Source organism: Lutra lutra, chromosome 2 (assembly GCF_902655055.1).
Source record: "Lutra lutra chromosome 2, mLutLut1.2, whole genome shotgun sequence".
Lineage (NCBI taxonomy): Eukaryota > Metazoa > Chordata > Mammalia > Carnivora > Mustelidae > Lutra > Lutra lutra.
In genome coordinates, this window is record NC_062279.1 from 67,337,356 (window position 1) to 67,360,003 (window position 22,648).

At 39.5% G+C, this 22,648-nt stretch overlaps 1 protein-coding gene across 10 annotated transcripts in view; it reads right to left on the reverse strand.

Annotated features, from left to right (window-relative positions):
* Positions 1 to 307: 307 nt before the first annotated feature.
* Positions 308 to 22,648, reverse strand: part of SH3D19 (SH3 domain containing 19) — a 175,122-nt gene continuing 152,781 nt past the window's right edge. For 7 of the 10 annotated variants that reach the window (XM_047717627.1, XM_047717625.1, XM_047717632.1 and 4 more), the window contains 11 exons: positions 22,023 to 22,287; positions 19,749 to 19,817; positions 19,425 to 19,565; positions 15,369 to 15,441; positions 14,250 to 14,380; positions 12,133 to 12,191; positions 9,379 to 9,581; positions 8,852 to 8,904; positions 6,270 to 6,456; positions 5,777 to 5,874; positions 308 to 2,236 (listed from right to left, as the gene is read on the reverse strand). In XM_047717627.1, the coding sequence (XP_047573583.1) occupies positions 2,120 to 2,236; positions 5,777 to 5,874; positions 6,270 to 6,456; positions 8,852 to 8,904; positions 9,379 to 9,581; positions 12,133 to 12,191; positions 14,250 to 14,380; positions 15,369 to 15,441; positions 19,425 to 19,565; positions 19,749 to 19,817; positions 22,023 to 22,287 (1,396 nt within the window). In that variant the 3' untranslated portion in view covers positions 308 to 2,119. Of the gene's footprint in view, positions 2,237 to 5,225; positions 5,451 to 5,776; positions 5,875 to 6,269; positions 6,457 to 8,851; positions 8,905 to 9,378; positions 9,582 to 12,132; positions 12,192 to 14,249; positions 14,381 to 15,368; positions 15,442 to 19,424; positions 19,566 to 19,748; positions 19,818 to 22,022; positions 22,288 to 22,648 lie in introns of those variants that run through there. The other 3 variants (XM_047717626.1, XM_047717628.1, XM_047717630.1) reach the window with 3 other exon arrangements.

Genomic DNA, 22,648 nt, shown 5'->3' on the forward strand with positions numbered 1-22,648 from the left:
AGCAAAAAAGGTGCCTTGAAGGAGTGAAATGATACAAAACAGAATTTTGTTTCAATAAAAACTTTTGTCAACAAGTTAAAGAGGTAAGATATTAGATCTTGGTGTATCCAAGATAGTACTGCTGTGTGTGAAATCTTTCCATCCAACCAACCAATCTACCAATTATCCAACCAGCCAACCAACCAACCAACCAACCAACCAACCAACCAACCGTTTATTGAGCCCTGTGTGGTGCAAAGGGCTGGAGACACAAAGGTACCATCTCCATTCTCAAAAAATTCAGTCTAGTATGAGAAAAGGACTTTGAAAAGTTCATTTCAGTTTATTATAGTGTCAAGTAGATTTACAACTATTGCACTTATCATTCTGCTAACACAAGGCCAAAATTTAAGAGGGATATTTTTCTCCAATAAAGCTAGGCTTTCACGATCTTTGATATATGATGTCACAATTATAGGCAAAATAATATACCTCATGTCCTATTCCAGACACATCCCCCACTTCCAGCTGTTGTGCACCTTACTGCAAATAAGAATTTATTTGAGATAATACTCTAAGTCATTAATTTCTTGTGAAATTACTCTTAAGTGAGATTTGACAAGTTTTCTTTATAATGTCCTCTAACTAAAATGTATGAAAAATAGCTCCCCTACTCCAAAATCAATTATAACCATGTAACTGAAAAATGAAATTCTATCAAAGACAAAGTAAACATCTCCTCCCTTACAGAACCCACAGGGTGTTCAAATAATTGTTGACAACTGGCTGCCAAACTTTTTGGACAATGGGAAACAATGGCAAAAGCTAAAAAGTGGCCAAGCATATGAAACTCTTCTCAAAAATGGAAGAAAACCGTGAGGGCTGTTGGGGAAGTGTTTTACATTTCCAGTGAAATTCTATTCCATTGATCTGTCTGGAAGATTGTCTTCGACCTATTTGGCTTAAGCCCATAAACTGTAATTGATTCAATCACGTAAAGAACCACTTTTATCTTAAGTCTGGAATGCATAACAAATGGATAGCAGGAAAGTGTTTTTTTTAATTTACACTAATAATTTGCGCAGGAATAAACTGGGGACAAAAACCCAAAGAATTATCAGCCTTGGGTCTTCTTCAGTTATTTTTCATTCTGATTATAAGGAAGAAACGAGCTGTGGGGGTCTGGCGTTTTCTCTCTTAACAGTTGCTCTGTATTCTGAGATATATGTGATTCATAATGTACCACTATAACAAGACACAGGTTTCTATGTATTACTGGGGTAACACAAAGAAAACGAATTTTTCTTTGGGTACCAGTAATTGTCAAAAGAATGATTGCAGATTCAGAAAATGTGCTTTATAATAACCCTGTTAGCATGAAGTATACATGGAAGAAAGAAGGTGTGGACGGTATGTGGAAGGGTTAGTTGTATTAGCAAGGCATTTCAGGATGGTTTTGGTTCTTTTGACTAAGATACATCAAATTCTAACCCCCTTTAAATCCTTGGACAAAGGGAAAAATACTTAGTAACAAAAGAAGCATTTGATAAGCACGAGCTGATTTACCAAGTGCTTATAAAGGCTCCAGCTAGTTAATAGACTGCCCCACCGGAAGCAAAGATTTGCCCTGGTAATAAGGATAATGGGCTTAAATGGTTAGAACTAATTTGAATGTCAAAAATGAAATTTAGATTACCAACCATGTCCTGACAGTTACAGCACAGAGAATATCAAATTATCAAATGTCCTCTTTTTAAACTAAAGTGAAAAATGAAGAAGCATGGTCAATTTCCTGGTGTTGAGGTCAAGATGTCCAAGTGCAAGCTCTGCTCATAAGCCTCCCCATGCCGCCACGCCACCTGACGCTTTCCCTGGGGGAAGTGTGTACCTGCCTTGCTGATCCCACCAGACGTCCTCCCTGGTAGGATACCAGGGTGGTTCACGGGTTTCCACGTGCATGTTTCTACTGTGAATGAAAGCGGACTACAAAACCTAGACATATTCTGCTTTCAGAAAATTCTAGTGTACCATGTAGAGCACAGATATTTCTTTCAGTTTACAAAAATAGTGCAAAAACGTATCTGATAGTCAAAGTAATTGTTCAAGTGAGTGCTTATGCCAAAGAACACAATCTTCACCTTTAGCTGACTTGTAAAAACTGAACGTAGTTTTTGGGAAATATTCCAGATTTTCCCATTAGTTCTCCACTCATCCAGTCATCATCTACAGATTCCAGCTCTGTTATGATGTCTCCAGCCTGTCAGAAGACAAAAATTGGAAAGAATGATTATTTTCTGTTGCGAATAAGTGTGGAAAGCAGCCTCCTTGAAGAGGCATGGTTAATCTTCTCTTGATGTCACTCGCTGATCTTGATCTGCCCAGTGGGTTACATGATAGGCCACACAGATGATGGAGACCTATGACACCCTCTGCTTGTATGCCTCTTCTCAGAGCCCGTTCCTTCACCATTGTCACCCTTACTGCACTTTTATTTTCCCACTTGCATTTTGTGCCCCCCAATTCACTACTCCTAATCTCAAATTCTTCTTTAAGAACAGTCCTAGATGTCATATATGTTATAATTATATATAGATTTTTCATGTAACAATTACTTCCTGAGCACCCAGTATGTGTCAGACCCTGTTCTGAATATTATGGACACAGCAAGGAATAAGGACTTCATTTTATTTATTTATTTATTTTTAATAAATTTATTATAAATATAAATTTATTATAAATAAATAAAAATTTATTTATTTATTTTTAAAAAAGATTTTATTTATTTATTTGACAGAGATCACAAGTAGGCAGAGAAGCAGGCAGAGAGAGAGGGGGAAGCAGGCTCCCTGCTGAGCACAGAGCCCGATGTGGGGCTCGATCCCGAGACCCTGGGATCATGACCTGAGCCAAAGGCAGAGGCTTTAACCCACTCAGCCACCCAGGCCCCCAAGGACCTCATTTTAGAGTAGGGAGGCAAATAAATAAGCTGGCCCAAGAGGACAGAAAGTGGGGTTCACATCTCATTAGTTCCAGTCAGGGAACACCCCCCTAAAGGTGACATTTAAGCAAAGACTTGAAGGTAAGAGAGCCCATGTGTTTACCATAGGTAGTTCTACTCTGTGTACTTTACAGGAATTAACTCATTTAAACAACACCACAGTCCTAGGGGTGGACGCTGTTATTTTGCTGTTTGAGAATTTTTTTTTTTTAAAGATTTTATCCATTTATTTGACAGACAGAGATCACAAGTAGGCAGAGAGGCAGGCAGAGAGAGAGGAGGAAGCAGGTCCCTGCTGAGCAGAGAGCCTGATTTGGGGCTCGATCCCAGGACCCTGGGATCATGACCTGAGCCTAAGGCAGAGGCCTTAACCCACTGAGCCACCCAGGCGCCCCATGAGAGAGATATTTTTATGGACTTCTTCATTTTAAATCTCTCTGAAGCTCAGAGAGATTCAACAGCTTCCGCAGGGTTGCATGTCTAGTCAGTGGTAGGGTCAGGAGTCCAGTCCAGTGCGATTTCAGGGCTGGTGTTGCTAACCATTGGGGTACATGGCCATCACAATTTACAGTGGATTTTTTACTTTTATCATTGCCTTTTCTCAACATCCTGAGCATTTTGTACTGTACATTCATTCCTCCACATAATGGTATCCTCCTTTACCATTTAGTTCATTCCATGCTTCTATGGTCTAACAATCAAATTTATATTCATTCCTGTCTTTAAAGAGCTTCTCCCTGACTCAGAACATCTGATTTACCCTCATCAAGTTAGTCAAAGGGACTATATGTCTTATTCGTGCGTGAATTATAATTCCTCAACAGATGAAGACATCATTTTTGAAATTTTCTCTTGAAACTATTTTGTTCTTTATGGATTCTAACCATTTCTTAGAATCTGGGCTTAAGATTCTATAATGGTTCAGGATGACCCTGGCTACTTTTAAGAATATCTTTATCAGGCTAAATGGATTTTATTTATAGCACTAGTACACTGCCCTCTAAAAATGGTTTGATTTAAGGCCTTTCTTTATGGAAAATGGAAGGGGAAAATGCTGACTATCAAATGTCATTAATTTACTTTACTCTGCCAAAATCTGTAAAAATTCTGGCTGTTCAAAGTTTCTATTATAAATAAGTTCCTTCTGGTTCCTAAATTATAACATAATAGTTAAATGAAACCATTTTTTTTTTTTTTTTGGCTCTGGTCTATATGTACATACTATGTCAGTTTTCTGATGGCGAGGAAAATTTCTTTTTCAAAAAAAGTTCTACTAATATTCTGTGAATATTTAATAAAATATTAAAGATTAACAATGAATCCCTTAAGCTAAAAAAAACTCAGGAACTACCCTGTTTATATTCAGTCATTTGTAAAATGAAGACACCCTATTTTCTGGAGAATATTGTGAATTCTGTTATTGACACTGACATAACTTAAACAAAGGCCAAAATAACATCCAAAAAGTTTGAATCCAGATTGTTCACTTGCAGTAACATTTTATGTAACAATAAAAAGAATGAACTTTGAGCCACTGATTCCCATGACTGAAAAAGATGAGGGCAACAGTTTCCAAACATTTGGATTTTGAGAACCAAGAAATTAAGGAGAAAAAAAGGGAATTGATACAAGGTTACCAAATTATAATTCTGCATAATAAATAGTATTTACTCACAGCATTTTATAAGAGAAATGACATTTTAATATGAAAAGGAAGAAACTCCCAGAAGAATGGAAAACTCCATAACAAAATAGGAAAGTTAGCAACTTTCTACTGACTTATCTTCGCATGCCCCTTACTCCACGACTTCCCAGAATCATCTTCATCTCCCTTGTTTTGCTTTTGATAGCTGGTGGGGTACCCACTGTTTTAAGTCTCATCTTCTCCAATCACTCCCTGATGATTTAATTTTTTCTATGGCAACTCTGCCTCTGGCCGAGTATCCGGTGATAGAGAACTTCCCAGCATCTGACGCAGGCTGCTCTGATGGCAACTGAAGGAAACCCACCCTCTTTCCTCTTGGAACAGTCCCAAGGTCCTGTCCTGAGTGCCTTCCTCTGACCATGGTCAGAGGAAATATTCTGTTCTTACTCTTTAAAAAACAAACAAAAAAGAACAAACAAAAAAGAGGAGGTACTTCTTTGGTAAAGTAAAATTGAATTTTAGGCTGCTAAAAACAAAAAACAAAAACAACACATTTGCAGGGGCATCTGGCTGACTCAGTCAGAAGACTGTACGACTCTTGATCTCAGGGGCATGAGTTCAAGTGCCACGTTGGGTGTAGAGATGACTTAAATAAATAAATAAATAAGCCTTCGCATAGGAGCATAACCTTTTGGGATCATTTCCCCAAAGTCTAGTCAGTATCTTCGTAGACAAGACTCCAGTGTTTTACGAAGCCTGCTGCCGTGGCCAGCTGTGGCAGGAGCCATCTGATTCTTCCATTGATTTCGAAGACATGATAGTAGCAGGCTGCAAAGGCCATGGAGAGAATTATCCTTCACTAGGGCTACCAATGAAAATTCCAGTATTGTTGAGCTCAGATGTTACAAGGCCCAGGAATAAGGAATTTGTTTGGGGACTGTGGGGCGGTAAGGTTTTAAGTACTTAAATGCCTTGCTGATAATTTAAATGTGCCCTATTCACCTTCTCTAATCCTATCCATTAGAGTTAGGGTCTAAGATCTGTTCATTCCTGACTAATAATCAAGACTCCACCCAAATGTTCCCCTCTTCACTGGAAGACACTTCAAAATTTACAACCATTTAATGCAGTTACAAAAAGATACATATTCTCACCTTGAAGGAAAGTTCATCTTCATTCTCCCCATGGAAATCATACAAGGCTTTGGCCTTCTTCCCCTTCAATGCCAAAGCAGACATACTTTTTGCCTCTGCTGTGAAGACACCAAAAATCCAAATATATAGAGAGAGACACTGGACTAAAACACAAATCAAACATTTCAAGAAGCCCCCCTTCTCATTCCTGGGACAGAATAATTTCAATTAATTTTGTATTTATTTAGCTTGCAAAAATATGATGTTTTCTTACCAGGAATAAAACTAGACAGCATACATTTAGTAGACAAAATTAGCCATTATTAAGTGAAGGCATTTTTGTCTTTATTTTCCCCCCAAAACAAGAGAGTTTGCATACATTTATGAATCAACTCTTTCAAATACAGGCAAGCAAGTTAAACTGAGCATGGCCAGAGGGGAAAGGAATATCTACCATTTCCAAAGGTCTTAGGCTCCCCTTCTAGAGAAACAGTCATTTCTGCAGTTGCCATACCTGGGCAGGGCCGCACGAAGACTGCTGGGAAGATCCCCTCCCTGTCACGCAGTCTGCCCTTGTACCAGTCAGAGTCCACACGCTCAAGGATCAGGATCCGGTCTCCCCTCCGGAAGGATAAGTCATCACCGGTCTCTGCTGTAAAACTGTGAAGGGCTTCACACCATTCTCCAGAAAGACTATCATCCTGTTACAAACCACAAGTTTGAAATGTGAGATTTTATTTGACGTTGATTCCTACAAAGCTTAAAAAAGTAGTGGGGGAAAGAAAAAAGAAGAAAAGCTAAGGGGTTAAAGATTTCAAAGCCTGAAGTCTTCTTTAAATCACCCAAGACTTTATGTTTCCTACCAACTTTCAGAAATAAAAGCTTCCAATAACTTTTTTCTTAAAAGAGAATTCCAAATGACAGATATGATGAGATTTGCGGCTTTTTGGCTTTTAAGGTATACATACAATGCTTAAGCAAAACCTTTTTTCTAATTGTGATCTTTTTTTTTTTTAATTCTATTCACTTATTTGATACACAGAGAGAGAAATCACAAGTAGGCAGAGAGGCAGGCAGAGAGAGAGGAGGAAGCAGGGTCTCTGCTGAGCAGAGAGCCCGATGCGGGACTCGATCCCAGGACTCTGGGATCATGACCTGAGCTGAAGGCAGAGGCTTAACCCACTGAGCCACCCAGGCACCGTATAATTGTGATCTTAAAATAACATCTGTAACATGAGTTACATTAAAAACGTTAGGTAAAAGCATATGGTGTTTACGTATAGTATTTATGACACTTTGAAAAATTCTGGTGAAGCATATAATTTTCAGTAAAGCTCTTCTTTACCTAAATTAGGAAGGCTCAGAATGGGCAGTCTGTTAATTCCAGATCTTTACCTGATTCACAGGCTATCAGATTCCATCACGTGGGACTTCATTATTCACACTTTTAATTTTGTGAGGTATATAGTTAGCTTTAAGGCTGGCACGGTAATGACCCAAACATGGTGGGCTAGTATGAGGAAACGCTCCAACAAGAATGCTTTTACCTCACATCCAACAGAGGAAGGTTTTGCTCTGTAAAAACATGTCTCTGCCAAGTCAGGATGGGAACCCCATGTTCGAGGAGCTCAAGCAGGGAGGAGAGGAAAATGCGAAGGCAAAGGCTTGGAGCCAGACAGGCCTGGGTTCTAGAACCGAGCCTCAGATTCATGTTAGTACTGCTCAGTGTTGTTGTGAGGGCAGAATGAGGTAATGCAGGTTGCACGCTGGACACAGCACCTAGCGTAGCTGAAGTTTGCCACAACTGATGGGTTACTATACAAAAACAAAAATATAAACAAACAAACTCCCTCTTTTTCTTGAACTTGAGTAACCCATCTTCAAGAATGGCACTTTCAACCCCTAAGAAATGCAGGCAACTAATGTGAACATTTCCTTCTGGAGAACTGTAGTCCCCAACCTTCCTGTTTGACTTTATCAGTGAGCAGGGATTAAAGAATTTAGAGACACACAGCCCAATTACCAGTGACGTTTTGATAAACAATGACCCCATCAGGCTCACTCTTCTAAAATAGGTCATAAAAGCAATGGCAATCACCCACATTCCTATTCCATTTAAACACTCTAAAGTCACATTATACAGCATAACATTTTTAATATTTTTTCTCTTTCCCACTATAAAAATAATAAAATGTTCCCAAACATTTGGCAAGTTGGAAAATGTATGAAGTTGGGAAAAAAAAACCCACCCCTTACAGCAACTTAAATATATTTTCTTCTAGTCAGTCTTTTATGCTATCTATTCAATTTCCCTATATGTTTTCCTCCCATGACATTTACTTTATAAATCTAGTATTCATGGTCTCAGAACATCCTCCGAATAATGGTCATATTTAGGTTGCTTCTAATTTTTTCCCATTATACAAACACCACCATGACCATCTTTGTGAAGAAAACCTTTTTTTCCCCTCTTGGGGGTCGGGGAAGCAAGGGGAAGGACAAAGGGAAAGGGAGAGAACCTCTAGCAAACTCTGTGCTGAGCATGTGGGGTTCAATCACAACCTGAGTTGAAACCAAGAATCAGATGCTCAACCAAGATACCCAGGCGCCCTTTAAATTTTTTTTTAGTATCAGTCACTTATGGTATCTCTTTTATGAATATTCTGATCATGTCTCTGTTTTTATAAAAGAAATAGCACGTCTTTTAAAAAATATTTATTTACTTGACAGAGAGAGAGACAGCAAGAAAGGGAACACAAGCAGGGGGAGTGGGAGAGGGAGAAGCAGGCTTCTGCTGAGCAGGGAGCCCAATGCAGGGCTTGATCCCATGACGCTGGGATCATGACCTGACCTAAGCCAAAAGCAGACACTTAATGACTGGGTCACCTAGGTACCCTGTTTGCATGTCTTCCTAACCCATCTTTATGAGCTCTATTATACAGAATAAAGACAGTAACCTTCTAACCATTTACTTCAAACATTTGCTCCGTGAATTGAAAAATGGTTTATAACATTTTCTCTTGTTAATTATGATTTTAATATTCCTCCCAGAGTTGAAAGCAGTTTTCACTACAGTTGCCTATTCAAGCAGCCTACCTGAGAATTTGCACCAGAATCTTCTTTTTTGGTCCTGGGTGGTACTTTTGTGCCTATGTTTAAGGAAAAAAAAAAAAAAAAAGTTAAAACTTTAGATGTTGCTATTGGAGATGCAATAGATGTTGGAGAAAAACCACAGAGAGAGAATAAAAATTCGGGGACTCTAGATCAGTCTCTTCATGTCCTGGATAACTCTGACCAGTACCATCCTCTTTGGGCTTGTTTTCTTTACTGAGAAGTGGAGGATACACATTAGTTATACTAGATAGTCTACTTCTGTTTAATAGTCTATGATTCTTTACAATTTCTGATATGAAGCAATTGCTAATTACCTAAAACACCAATGCCAGATCTTTGAGAGATTACCACAGTAATGGCTATCCCAATAATGATTATTATAATTTAAAAATAATTTTTCTTTCTACTTAAAAAAATATAAATTATTAAGCAGCTCAAGAATTATCCTATTATTTGGTTTAGTTGAATTAGGATAGAACATAATAAAAAACCATATTCTCCATACTCACTGAAAACATTTGTTCCAGAGGTGGGATGGTCCTCCACGAGTTCTACAAAATTAAGGGGAAAAATCCCAGTTCTGTCTCGAAGTTCTCCTCTGGCCCATTCTTCACTCACATACTCTTTAAGAATAATAATTTCTCCCTCCGAGAAGCTTAACTCATCCTTCTGGTCTCCAATATATTCAAACCGAGCGACACATCTTGGGCCCCTGAACAAAGATCAAGCTGTGGGTTAACCTAGGGAGTACTAACTTTCAAAATGCTGTAAAACCTGCACTCGGTCTTTCAATAAACATGTATTCTGTGTTTATTGTGGAACAAGATACATGAGGCATAATTTAAAAATTCCTGTGGAAAAGAGTAAGCTATATTTCTAAATGATAGTCCTTACTTTCTAGATATGAACCTATACTCTCAAAAAGAGTAAAGAAGAAAGGCCAAAGTCGGGGTCACAGAGTACATGTAGAATTCCAAATGAGGGTCTGGAGGGAGAGAGGTCAGTCTACACTGGTCATCTTTTGGTCACCTTTACTTCATTGCATGTTTGTGTATGCCCGGGCCACAGAAATCCATGGCCGCATCCGAACCCTCTCAATCGGAGAAGGTTTAGGAGCTGAGTTTAGGAGCGCCCACCCTGAGAATCTTGGGGCAAGACACGGAACTTCCGCAGCAGAAGGCAATGGGCATCAGCTGGGCAGAGGAGACCGCAACACGTGGTGACTCATCCGTGAGTTGTCTATAGGGATACGTGGTCTTCACAACCAGGAAGTTGGAAGAAAACAGAAACTGGGAAAATTGTAACAACCGTAAACTTAATGCGGTTTTTTAATTTTTATTTAATTTTTATTTTTTAAAGATTTTATTTATTTATTTGACAGAGAGAGATCACAAGTAGGTAGAGAGGCAGGCAGAGAGAGAGAGAGGGAAGCAGGCTCCCTGCTGATCAGAGAGCCCGATGTGGGACTCGATCCCAGGACCCTGAGATCATGACCCGATTCGAAGGCAGCAGCTTAACCCACTGAGCTACCCAGGCGCCCCAATGCGGTTTTTAAATTTTTTTTACTTTTTTTTAAAAGATTTTATTTATTTATTTGTCAGAGAGAGGGAGAGAGAGCAAGCACAGGCAGACAGAATGGCAGGCAGAGGCAGAGGAAGAAGCAGGCTCCCTGATGAGCAAGGAGCCCGATGTGGGACTCGATCCCAGGACGCCGGGATCATGACCTGAGCCGAAGGCAGCTGCTTAACCAACTGAGCCACCCAGGCGTCCCAATGTGGTTTTTTTAAAAGATGATTTCTGTAATCACCTTTAAAAAGGCTTCACTTCTGAGAATAAGAACAATCCTTCAATGATCTACAATTGTGACTAAAAATAAGGTGAAAGTAGAGATAAAACGGTGTCTCTGGAAGGCACGGTTTAATACCAAACCTTAGATTTAAGGCTTCAGAAAGGAAGTCTCAGTCGGAGACTCAGAAGCAACAGTCACGGGAGACACAACTGCCTGAGGAGACAAGGTCGGTCCCCTCACCAATCAAAGTCTTATTTAGGTCCAGTCAATGGACCAACGGCTGCGAAAGCCCACTTTAAATTCAACCTGCTGACACAGTAAACACTGCTTAGAAATAGGAGACAAATTGAACCTGAGATAGAATTCAACTATTGTGACATCAGAAGTTTTCTTATTTGTGGTAACCTTTGCATTTATTTTCTGAAGTCCTTGGGGAGCATCTCCTTATGTCTGACCTATTCAAAGACAGGTTTACAGTCTTCAGCAGGGAGTGAATTCTACTAATTTGCTCCTCTAACTGGAATATAAAGTTGCAGTGTGGCAGTGTTTTAAATCACAAAGCAGTTACGGTGGTGCGTAAAAGGGTATATAAATTCACGGAAAGGTCTTTAGGCATAAAGGTAGACCTCTCCACCTTAACTCTTCCTTTACTTTCTTCTCATTCCTCTTAAAAACAAAACAATATAAAATGCCTAGCAGTTTTTGTAGGGTTCCTATTTCTATAAGGTTAAAATATTTTCAGTGACAAAGGTATCTGAACCTTCTAAATAGTCTGTTGGTAGATAGACAGAAGGCCCAAGCAAAATGCATCAGATAACGAACCTGTCTCTGCTTGAACTCAGGCCAGGCTGTGTGTGGAAAGCTGCAGGAGTTAGTCTGTGGCTGTCTGTCTGTCCTGCATGACATGGAGCATTGCTCCTGCCAGCTTCTATCGGCATGTTGCATTTATCAGAATTTTAATCCACTATGGCTTTTTATTTTTATTTATTCATTTATTTTTTTAAAAGATTTTATTTATTTATTTGAGAGAGAGCGAGAGAATGAGAGAGAGAGAAAGCAGGAGAGGCAGCAGGTCAGGGGGAGCCTGAGCAGAAGCCAAGCAGGGAGCCTGACGTAGGACTGGAACCCCTGACTCCAGGATCATGGCCTGAGCCAAAGGTAGTCGCCCAACCAACTAAGTCACCCAGGCACCCATTATTCACTTATTTTCTAAAAAAGATTTTATTTCTAAGTGATCTTTACACCCAACATGGGGCTTGAACTTTCAACCCTGAGATCAAGAGTCACATGCTCTTCCACCAGCCAGGTGTACCCCTCCCCCCCACCACTAAGGCTTTTTAAACCCTCATCATTACAAAGACACACTGAGAAGTGAATAATCACACATGTGAAGTGTTTGAAGTTTGGTAATTCTTTATGACATAAATGCTTGCCTCCTTTGCATTTTGTGCAAAAGAACACAAATCAAACTTACTTAACACAGTGAGATGAAACAGATTCTCTTTTCCCATTTCCTCCTTCTGGAACATCAATCTGTAAAGACAACGTCAAGGCAACAATTTTATGTTTTCAGATTTTAGTAAGATAAATGTAAGGCTCAGCAATTAGGAAATATGTGATTAAAACTAGCCAATTTACATAGGTATTAAGCTGATGAAGTTGTACCACAGGTGCTAAAAGTTAAGAAACCCAGAATTGGGGTTTTGAAAAAAAAATATGTAACCTGTCTTTCCGCAGTAGCCTTTTTTGAATCGCCGATCAATCCTCTTTCTTGCTGGAATAAGCACACTGATACTGCTCTACAACAGACTCAATTTTCTCTCTCCCACATCCTCTAAGTCAAAAGCTTCAGATGAAGAGGACTGAAGACGGAAACTAGGCAGCAAGCACTCAGGCACCAGCCCGCCTATTTCAAAGCGTTAGTAGAATTCTGCCGTACTTTCCTGACCCCCAAACAAAAATTTTAATCAAACTCGTGGATTCTCTCTCTTTTCCCCACTCTGGACCATTTTCTTTTCCTTCAGTGTGAGTGGGGAAGAAGTAAGGAGAGAGTACTCAGTGAGCGTCTATTAACTGGCAGGCACTTTACAGAATACCTTATTTACAAGGCTCAGTAGAGCGGGGTTGTCATAAAATATTTGACCATAATGCACTACGCCTGACACTACATTAAGGTTTTGAGGTTTATTTGAAATAAATCAGCACCCTTCCTGATCAATTCTGAAAGTTTAAAAACAATTTTTTAAACTAGGAGGCTTCGAAGTGGCACTTATACCAATAAAGTGGCAGATTCGGTGTGACTGATTTCACTGTGGTTACTGGGCTTTTTAAAGTACTGCCATATTGGGCAGAAGAAAAATAAGGAAGAGTGCTAAAACTAATATTATTCTTAATATTAATTTAGAGAGTGTGGTAAAGATTTCTCTAAAGAGTCAGGGCATATAGAGATCTCTATCTATCTATATATACACTGCACAATTTTTAAGACCCTCATTTTAGAATTCAAGAGACTCAAACTCATTTATCTTTGAAAAATACAGTTTTTTAAAAAAAAGATTTTATTTATTCATTTGACAGAGAGAGATACACCCTGAGAGAGAGAATGAGCAGAGGGCGAAAGCAGGCTCCCCACTGAGCCAGGAGCCTGACATGCGGCTTGATCCCAGGACCCGGGGATCATGACCTGAGCTGAAGGCAGACTTTAATCATCTGAACCACCCAGGTGCCCCAGGTTTTCTGTTGTTTTTGTTTGTCTTGTTTCCTAGGTTTCTGATGTAATGGAAAATGCTTAGCTTTTCCCCCTTCAAATAAGCTGTTAATGCTCAAAGATTTAAGCTAGCTTTATTGATATCTTCCGGTATCAGTAAGTTATATTAGGGACTGAGTCATACTCTTCCTATTGATATAAATGTTCAAGTGGCATTCTGATTTTCTGTCCGTGTTTCACAGACATCTGGGCTTACTAGCCCTGAAGGCTCTACAATATGGACTCACATACTGCAGGCTGGGAGGGTGTAAAAAATTCTGATACTTTAATTTTTTCCAATCAGATTTGAATTTATTATGTGAAAAACCATGAATGGACCACTACCTCTAATGAAAGTACTTTAGTAACCCCGAACCTTTTTTTTTTTTTTTTTAAGATGAAAATAAATGGGAATGGAAAGAATGAAAGAAACCAAAATTTATATGTACTCCAAAGAAAGTAAGTGGCACCATAACCTCAGGGAAAATTCCTCTGGGACTATCTGGTACCATTTAATTGTTGTTTACTAAAAGTTTCAAGGAGTTAATATATATCGTTTAGTGCCTACCCACCCCTCCAAGTTGGTTCGTGTGTTGACCTGCAGTCATTTCCCACCTTCGGATTTCAGACAGCACTGAGGCATTAAGTTGTACACTCCACATAAAATAATAATAATAATTAATCATTATCTAGTTAAACAAAACTTTATTTTTCGAATTTTCCAAATACCAGACGCATCAACGTTAGAACATGAACAGGAATGTAAGAATCTAGGCTTCCGTTTTTTTCCAAACTGCAAGTTACACAGAATATATGACAAATTTAAACAAGCATTACCCACTTACAATTACTCTGACGTAGTTGGCAGGAAATATGCCAGTCTGGTTTCTACATCTCCCTCTATACCAATCTGGGTCTATTTTTTCCAGAAGATAAACAATTTCTCCAGAAGTGAGGTGCAAGTCATCAGCTTGCTCTGTAACATAAAATTATAATTACGTATATGATGAATTCTCTTGGTTGCAGATTTGATTAAAGCAGAGCACAAAGTAACATTTACTTCTGTCCACTGAGGCAGTATGTTCCAGTGATTCTGAGAACAGATTAGTTCAATCAAATTGACTTAAAAATATATTCTTTTGGGGGGGATATTGTTATTATGAGCTTCCTCTTTAAAGACCAAATTAGATGCATTTACCATACATTGATTGATAGGAAATGGTTAAAAAAAAATACTATGCTGGCCAACAGTTCCTACAGGGCCAATATAAACGTTTGCTGAATACATACTGAACAATGAAAGATTTTATAGACACAGTATAATATTCTTATTATTCTCAATCATGCTTAAAAATCATTTTAATCTCAAAATATTAACTAAGGGACTACTACAGCTCTTTAGCAAGCAAATGTACTCACACTAAAATAAAAATCAGTCTACCAAGCAGATCAGAAGAGGTGTTAAATAAATCAGGAGTTTATTTGTAGTCCTGTAATCTTAGATATAAAAGGTATCTAAAAATTTATTACAAAAAATGTATATTTTCATCTTGTAAGTAATAGCTATGTGTGCAAATTTTGCAACTGAAAATTATTTCACTTATTAAATTAGAACTAATCTCATTATAATTGTTAATTGGTATGCACTGTTTTTAAAGAGTTAAAAGTTTGCAGTTGGTAGGCAATTTGATATTTGTTCATTGTAAGGAACCCTCCCTCCTTTCTGCCTCCCCTCACTCTTTCTCTCTCACAGGGAGTTTCAAAGGCAAGGGAATGCAGCTAAGCTCTCTGGAATGGCTGGGTCCAATCGACCCTTCCTTGAAGGCAGGGTGATAGATAAAATGACCTTTCCAATTCAGAACTCCACTGGTACAGAATATGAAGATGTCCTTGAGAGGTTAATTCAGGGAAGATGGCTGCCTGGCGATCCTAAGGCTCTAGCACCTGATTACTCATGTGCTTACCTGCTGGAAAATCATGAAGAACAACAGCATGAGGGGCACTACTGTCAACAGGCTTCTGGGCATGGTTCGGATCCTGAGGGAGAAAACAGGGCTGTGAATGAAGTGTGCAGGATGGATGCTGGATTTGCCAGTCACTCTGAGACCATTTTTTTTTCTCATTAGAATCCTCTTGACACAATTACATTCTGAGTACAAGATGCAAACCACACAGCTGAGCCAAACAAGGGAATCATTATCAAGTTGAAAAGGCATGTGTCCTTGCCAAGGGAGGAGAGAAATAACTCAATTGTAATATCCCCCAGCACTTTTTTGAAACCAAGAGAGTAAAATAAAAGGGAATTAACTTTTTATCATAATTATTATTATTTTTTAAACTAGTACCATTTTCCTCCGAAGTAGTGGTTTTTGATCTGTGTACCTTGCCAAGGTCACTTTTTCCTTAAATTATGATCAGTATTAAATTTCAACAGAGCCTTAAAAGTTGAATCTTCATTAAAATGGAAAAAGAAGAAAGCTCTGCAATTTATGCTCTTGCCTTTCATAATGAAAAGAGCTAATGACTTCCACACAAGTATAATTCACAAAAAGTAAAATCTATTTCATTTATTACCACTTAACAGAATGCTTTCTCTAATTTGAAGGCCAACAACACTACTTCCCATGCCTTGTCTGGATTTTCTATTTAATCTAAATGGTTTATTCAACAGTAATTCTAAGTAAATTAGCAAAGAGAATTCAATACTCTCTACTCATGTAGCCAACTTCCTAGATTGGCTAGAGGAGAAGGTAAACTTGAAGAGTGACCTTTTCTCATTGGCAAGCAGTTGTTACTCTTAGTTTAACACGAATAAGTTATCATCATCATCATCTAATCTAACTAAAAGATATTATTTAGAGTTATAACTTCAAACTCTTCAATACTCACAAACTTCTGAACTGAATGAAGGTAGATTTATTACCTCATCTTTCAATCAAAATACCCCCCCCCCCGGCATGCTATATTCTCTCAAGTTAGGTAATCATAAATACTAATTTAGGCCAGGACAGCTTACCAAAGTAACACTGATATTTTCTTGGAAGCTGCTCAGTGCTTTTCTCTAACTAAATGAGCATGATGAGAATTTCAGGAAAGGAGCTGTGAGGTATCTGCAGTCTGGAGGGGCTTTAAAAAATTCACTTAAGTGGGGTGCCTGGGTGGCTCAGTGGGTTAAAGCCTCTGCCTTCGGCTCGGGTCATGATCCCAGGGTCCTGGGATCGAGCCCCGTGTCAGGCTCTCTGCTCCATGGAGGACCTGCTTCCTCCTCTCTCTCTGCCTGCCTCCCTGCCTACTTGTGATCTCTCTGTCAAATGAATAAATAAAAAATCTTTAAAAAATTTTTAAAAAATTCACTTAAGTTATTATAGGTGTGTCTGTATGATTTTCATTTTTTTCTGATTTACCTCTGTGGAAAAAGGAATGACTATTCAGTGAATGGTGTCAGGCTAGATGGCTATCTATTGGGGAAAAAAATGAAGTCACAGGCTTACCCCACACCAAACACAAACAAGAATCTTCAAAGGGGCCCAACAATCTGAACATTACCAAGCCTGAGAGGGAAGATGAGGTGGGACAGTAACTTGAGCCTCCCAATTAGTTTCCCTTCTCCATCTTCAATGCAAGGATTTCCCCAGCAATGAGGCCATAGACCTGGCCTGGCAGCTGAGGGGCAGAGGAACAGGGTTGGCCACGAGGGGTCAGTACGACTCTGACCACGCCATCAGGGTGGGTATCTGGTAGGTACAAGGAATATATTCCAAAGCTCTTCCTAATAGGACTATAACTGCTGACACAAATGAGTAATAAAAAATGCTAATATTCAGTATTTACTCACTATGTGCTACTCACCAGGTTAAACACCTTAATATGCATTAATTAGTTCTTTTAAGTTTTTAAACATCTTTGAGATATCACTCACGGATCACAAAATCCACCCCTTTAAAGTGTACATAGTTTGAAAATTCACAGAACCGTGCAACTCTCACCAAAGTGAGAATTTAGACCATTTTTAGGTCCAAGTTTAGACCACTTTTTTTTTTTTTTTTAAGATTTTATTTATTTATTTGACAGAGAGAGATCACAAGTAGACAGAGAGGCAGGCAGAGAGAGAGAGAGGGAAGCAGGCTCCCTGCTGAGCAGAGAGCCCAATGCGGGACTCGATCCCAGGACCCTGAGATCATGACCTGAGCCAAAGGCAGCAGCTTAACCCACTGAGCCATCCAGGCGCCCCAGTTTAGACCATTTTTATCACTCCCCAAAGAAACCCCCTCCTGGTTAGCAGTCGTTCCCCCTGCACCGTCCCCGTGGCCCTTAGGCAACCACTAGTTTACTGTCTGGATTTACCTCTTGTGGACTTTTTATATAAATGGAATCATACAATAAATCAATTCTAAAGAAACCTCTGTGGTGTTATCACAACTATTTCCCACATTTAAAAAAATGAAGTTAGAGGTTAAGAACAGCCTGGTGACATACAGTGAACTGAAACCATGATCTGAGACATTCAACCTCAACTGATAATGTTCACTATTTTCTGTTTACTAAGGTAGGGGAGAGTAGAACTCAGTTTTAGAAATCTTTACCTTAAAACTAGGCTTACAAATAGGTAAATTTTATTTTTCTGAAAAAATGTAATGCTAAGCCATGAACCCAGAGTCTACAGGAGGCTTCATTTTGGTATCACGAGTAGTTGGCCAAAGGAGGCCAGGTGTCTTCAATTCTATGGTACAAGGGGAAGGAGGTAACGTTTAAAGTGGAAAAAGCTGGGGTTCCTGGGTAGCTCAATTGGGTGAGGGTCCTGGGGTCCTGGGACAGAACCCTACATCGGGGTCCCTGTTCAGCAGGCAGCCGGCTTTTCCCTCCCCTCCAACCCGCTCCTGCTCTCTCTTGCTATCTCACTCTATCTCTTAAATAAATAAAATATTTTTAAAAATAAAGTGGAAAAAACTTTGGACTGTTATAAAAGAATAACTTCTAATTTTTTTTAGCTTTTGTTTTTTTATCGAGGAAAGCTTTTTGGCAGTACAACTCCCACTATTACCTATCGGTATGTTCTGAAAGAGGAAGGACAGCTGGGACAGATGGATAATGCTGTATCAAAACAAAGGGAAATGAGCAACAGGGGAACTCTACGTATGCGGACTAAACTTAGAATTTCAGTATCCTAGCGGTGACTAGTTTCATACATATCTTCTCTGCTCTCCGAAATATCATCTCTTACGTTTCTTAGCAAACTTCAAAAGATAAACCGCCTTCTGGGAAGAAAGAATTGGACTAGATTTTGAAAAGCAGGACAAATGGCCAATCAAATATACCCCCTTGTGTTAAGTGATAGGTGGCTATTATTTTTCATGTGTGCCACGTTAACGACCAGATAGTGAAAACTATGGGATAACTTAAGAAGCTCTTTTACAAACAGACGTCTGTAAATCATTCGGTGCTACTTTTCTGGCAAAACAAACGACCTTCAACAACCACCGCATTCTCCCAGGCTCCGCAAATTTGTTAGGCCTACCCTGTGACTTGAGGTTGTTGGATTACATTTCATTTCATTATTCTGAGCTACGATGAGAGGAATGAGGCTTGCTCTAAGCTTCAATCTTATAGGGAAGTGCTTCTTAATGTCAGACTTAGCATTTATAGGGCCCCCTTAAAAATAATTATCCATTCTGGTAGAAAACTAATCTGTGGCACTTTGGTAAACATGTTTACGCTATTTCAAAAATAAATAGCTCTCACAGTTGAAAATTAATGATGGAGCGGCCTGCTTGCTCTAAGTCATCATGAGATGAAGAAGGCTAAACACATGGTAGTCATTCTCTGTAGCAAAGTGATTAGCATGGCAGTGGCAAGTCTTTTAGAAGTAATTTATTCTTAAAATGAAATAAAACGCTACCATCATTTTTAACTCTGGTTAAGATAAACGTGCTAATAAAAACCTGAGGATGAGATATAATTAATAGTTCTATGAAATGTGCTGCCATGTGTGATATGAGGGCCGTACAGCATTAATTCCTTACGTTTGGTCTGCTTCTAAGATGTTCATCAAGTGGGGTGATAATCTTTATCTGAGACAGGTGAACTCTGCCAGTATCTTCTCCCTTTTGGCATTCCAAGTAATTATTTTCCGCCTGCTTCAGCACCACAAGTACGTCCCCACGCTGTAAGGCACAACATCACGCTCTGCAGCAATTCTTATTTAATAAAACATTATTACTTTTTTCACATTTTAATCTTCAGAGCCTAAAGCATTTAATAACGTGTAAAGCAATAACAGAGGCCAGTGATTTTTTTTTTTTTTTTTTTTTTTTAAATCAGTCAGTAAAGAAAGAGCTCTACTTTACCTTACAGGAGAGTTCTCCAGGGTTTTGGGAGACAATGTCTTCATTGGCAATTCCATGAGGCACAGACAGCTTAAACACAAACCCACAAAAGGATTATTCGAAATCAAATGACCTCCTCCTAAGCTGCTGATAACATGGAGATTTCATGTCACAGACGAGCACGGACAGTGCAACTTCTCCAGCAGCTCAGCTCTTTGGCTTCCTCAGGCTCTAGATCTGGTGGGGCCTGCCACTCTCATGGATCCCTCAATAGTCCCTGGGGAGGTATAGTTGAGCCCACAGGATGGTGGCTTAATGTGGCCCCAAGTTCCCTTTAACAACCACAACCTGCAAGTTCTGCTCTGCAGGACTAGGCCCACCATGTCTCCTGGGCATCTGGATCAATGCTCAGTACCCGACCTCAAGCTCTGTCAGGACAGGGTCCTTAGTGGTTGTCTTCTAAAGGCTGATGGGGGGGCTGGAGTCTCCTCTGTAGTGCTTGACTGACTGATTCCATCTGCCTTGCATCTCATTTTCTCCTAATCTCCTCGACACCAAGGGTCTACTTAATCCTAGTTCACTGTCTGACCCCAGTCACTTTGTGGTCTACCCCACTGCTTTTCTATCTGCAGCCCACCCTGGCCAGAGGAATCTGTTCCGGGCCTCTCGTAAATTCAGGCCCGTGAGTGCAGATCAGAGGCCTGTAAAATATAAAAGGCATACCCAGGTAATGTGAGCACACAAGCTCACTTCCAACAAGGATAAAGGAGGTTGCCTGGGTCCTTGGATCACTCAGGAGCAAAGACTCAAGAGTACAAGGATGTGTGGCCCTGTAAGGCTGGGTTGGGTGTGCTGATTCCCAGGATCTCTGTGAAGAGCCCCAGGCTCCTGAAGTAACCAGATTCCTGATTAGTAATTTAATGAAAGGGTGGCCATGGAAAAAATGAGAGATTTAAAGAATCATTTCACAATGAGACACTTTACTACCATTTTTAATTTATTAACTTGAGACATCTAAATGTTTTATACAGTTATGCTAAGAACCATAAGCAAAATGCGGTTCTTACTAAATGAGACTCTGAACATGGAATGGCCCAAGCAAGTAGACTTTACAGCTAGTAACACTACTGTTGTAGTATGGTTTAATGGCTCGAGCATGGGCTCAGAGCCAGCTGACCTATGTTCAAATCTTGGCTCTACCATTAACTGGCTTTGTGATCCTGAACAAATTCCTCAACCTTCCTGTGTCTTATTTTCCTCATTGGTACAACAGAGATCATTATAGTATTTACTTCACAGGGTTGGGTGAGGAATAAATGAGTTGTTTAAAAGGCATAAAGCGTTTCAAACAATATCTGGCTCATAGTAAGTACTTAATACATCAACCACTGTTTATTATTTTAAGTCAAAGAACATCCCTGGGTTTTAGCCATTAAAATTTCCTCAGTTTAAATGAAAATGAAAATGGATATACTACCTCTTTCTTACCTATTTCTTATCTGTCTATACCCTTCCCTCAGGGGGACTAGAAAATCCTAAATGGCTTAAGGTAGAAACAGATTCTGCCATAATGATGGAAATGTAGAACATCGACTTATTAATTAGTATCCTTGTTAAAACCACTGTCCTATAATTGTTTAAAAAGTGCAAACAGTTCTGTTCCCCTTCTTTTTATTTGCTTTGCATTTTATCAGGCTAACCTGACCAAAGTAGAGACAGCACATCAGCTCTGTTTTCAAGCGTGGGGAATGGACAAATGTTTAAAGTCACGTGGAAAAAAACCTTCAAAGAGAACAGAATTAATACCTCAAAGATCTCAGTTATCGATTAAAAACTTCTAACTTGTGACTGTTAAAGGGGCCATGATAATTAGGTTTAGAAAAGGGAAAAGTGAGGAAGAACGCACCCATTCTAATGAGGAATTCCCTTCTATTGCAATTTGAATTTTAGTCTGTGGGCAAGGTGGCTGTAAGACACAAACTGTATCAAGTTATGAACTACAACATCTGTCAGAGCTAATCCCATCGGTATAACCCACTGGGTCAGGTTTTTCAGTTTCTGTTTGGTCAAGCCAGACAGCAGGTTACAGTCTCTGTCTGCCCTACTTCCTCTTCCTGCATTTCTTCTAATAAGGAAACCCTGCTGGAAAGACCTAGGTTTCACTCTGGCCTACTTATCTCAAGCCTTCTTGGTGCTCAAGGGGCAATTCCACATTTGTCTCATCATCTTTTTCTAAGGAATAATGGGTCTTTTATGTACTTCAGGACCAGAAACATTTTTAAAAGCTACATTTACCATGTATTTCCTGTAGAGAGGGTGTCCTGGTTTGGGGCGAGGGGGCAGCACCGGATCTTGGGTTCTAAATACTTGACTCTTGGCTTTTGAGAGTCCAGATGCCAAGTTACTTTGCTTTTTCTGAAGATCCATGTCAGAAGAAGACCGATTAAACGGCAGTTTTTTACTGGATGCTCTGGCTGCAGAAAGTTTGGGGGGAGGTGGTCTCTCAGGGGCTCCCTTGTGAGGAGGGTGTCGAGCTGGTATCGCTTTTCCATTTACAGGTCTGAAAGTCAAGTTGGTAGCTGTGAGTCCGTGCTTGATCAATATTAGGGTCCTGGTTGACTCTTTACTATACACACACACACGTTTCTGCTGGTGTAATATAATTTACTAAAACATGCAGGGTATGCTATTTTTGAGCAAATGACTGCTGCATTAAACATTATATTATTAGAGGAAATGCCATGATGCTCCAGCTTCCTCTTATCTTGCACTAGAGATTCATTAGTTTCAGACAAACAAGGCTTTACTATCATGAGCTCTCTAAGGCCCCATTTACTCTGAAACACACCATGATGACTTCAGAAGACTAAGCACTTTCTACCAAAGTCTCAGATGAGAGCTAATAATAAGGTATCAGGTGT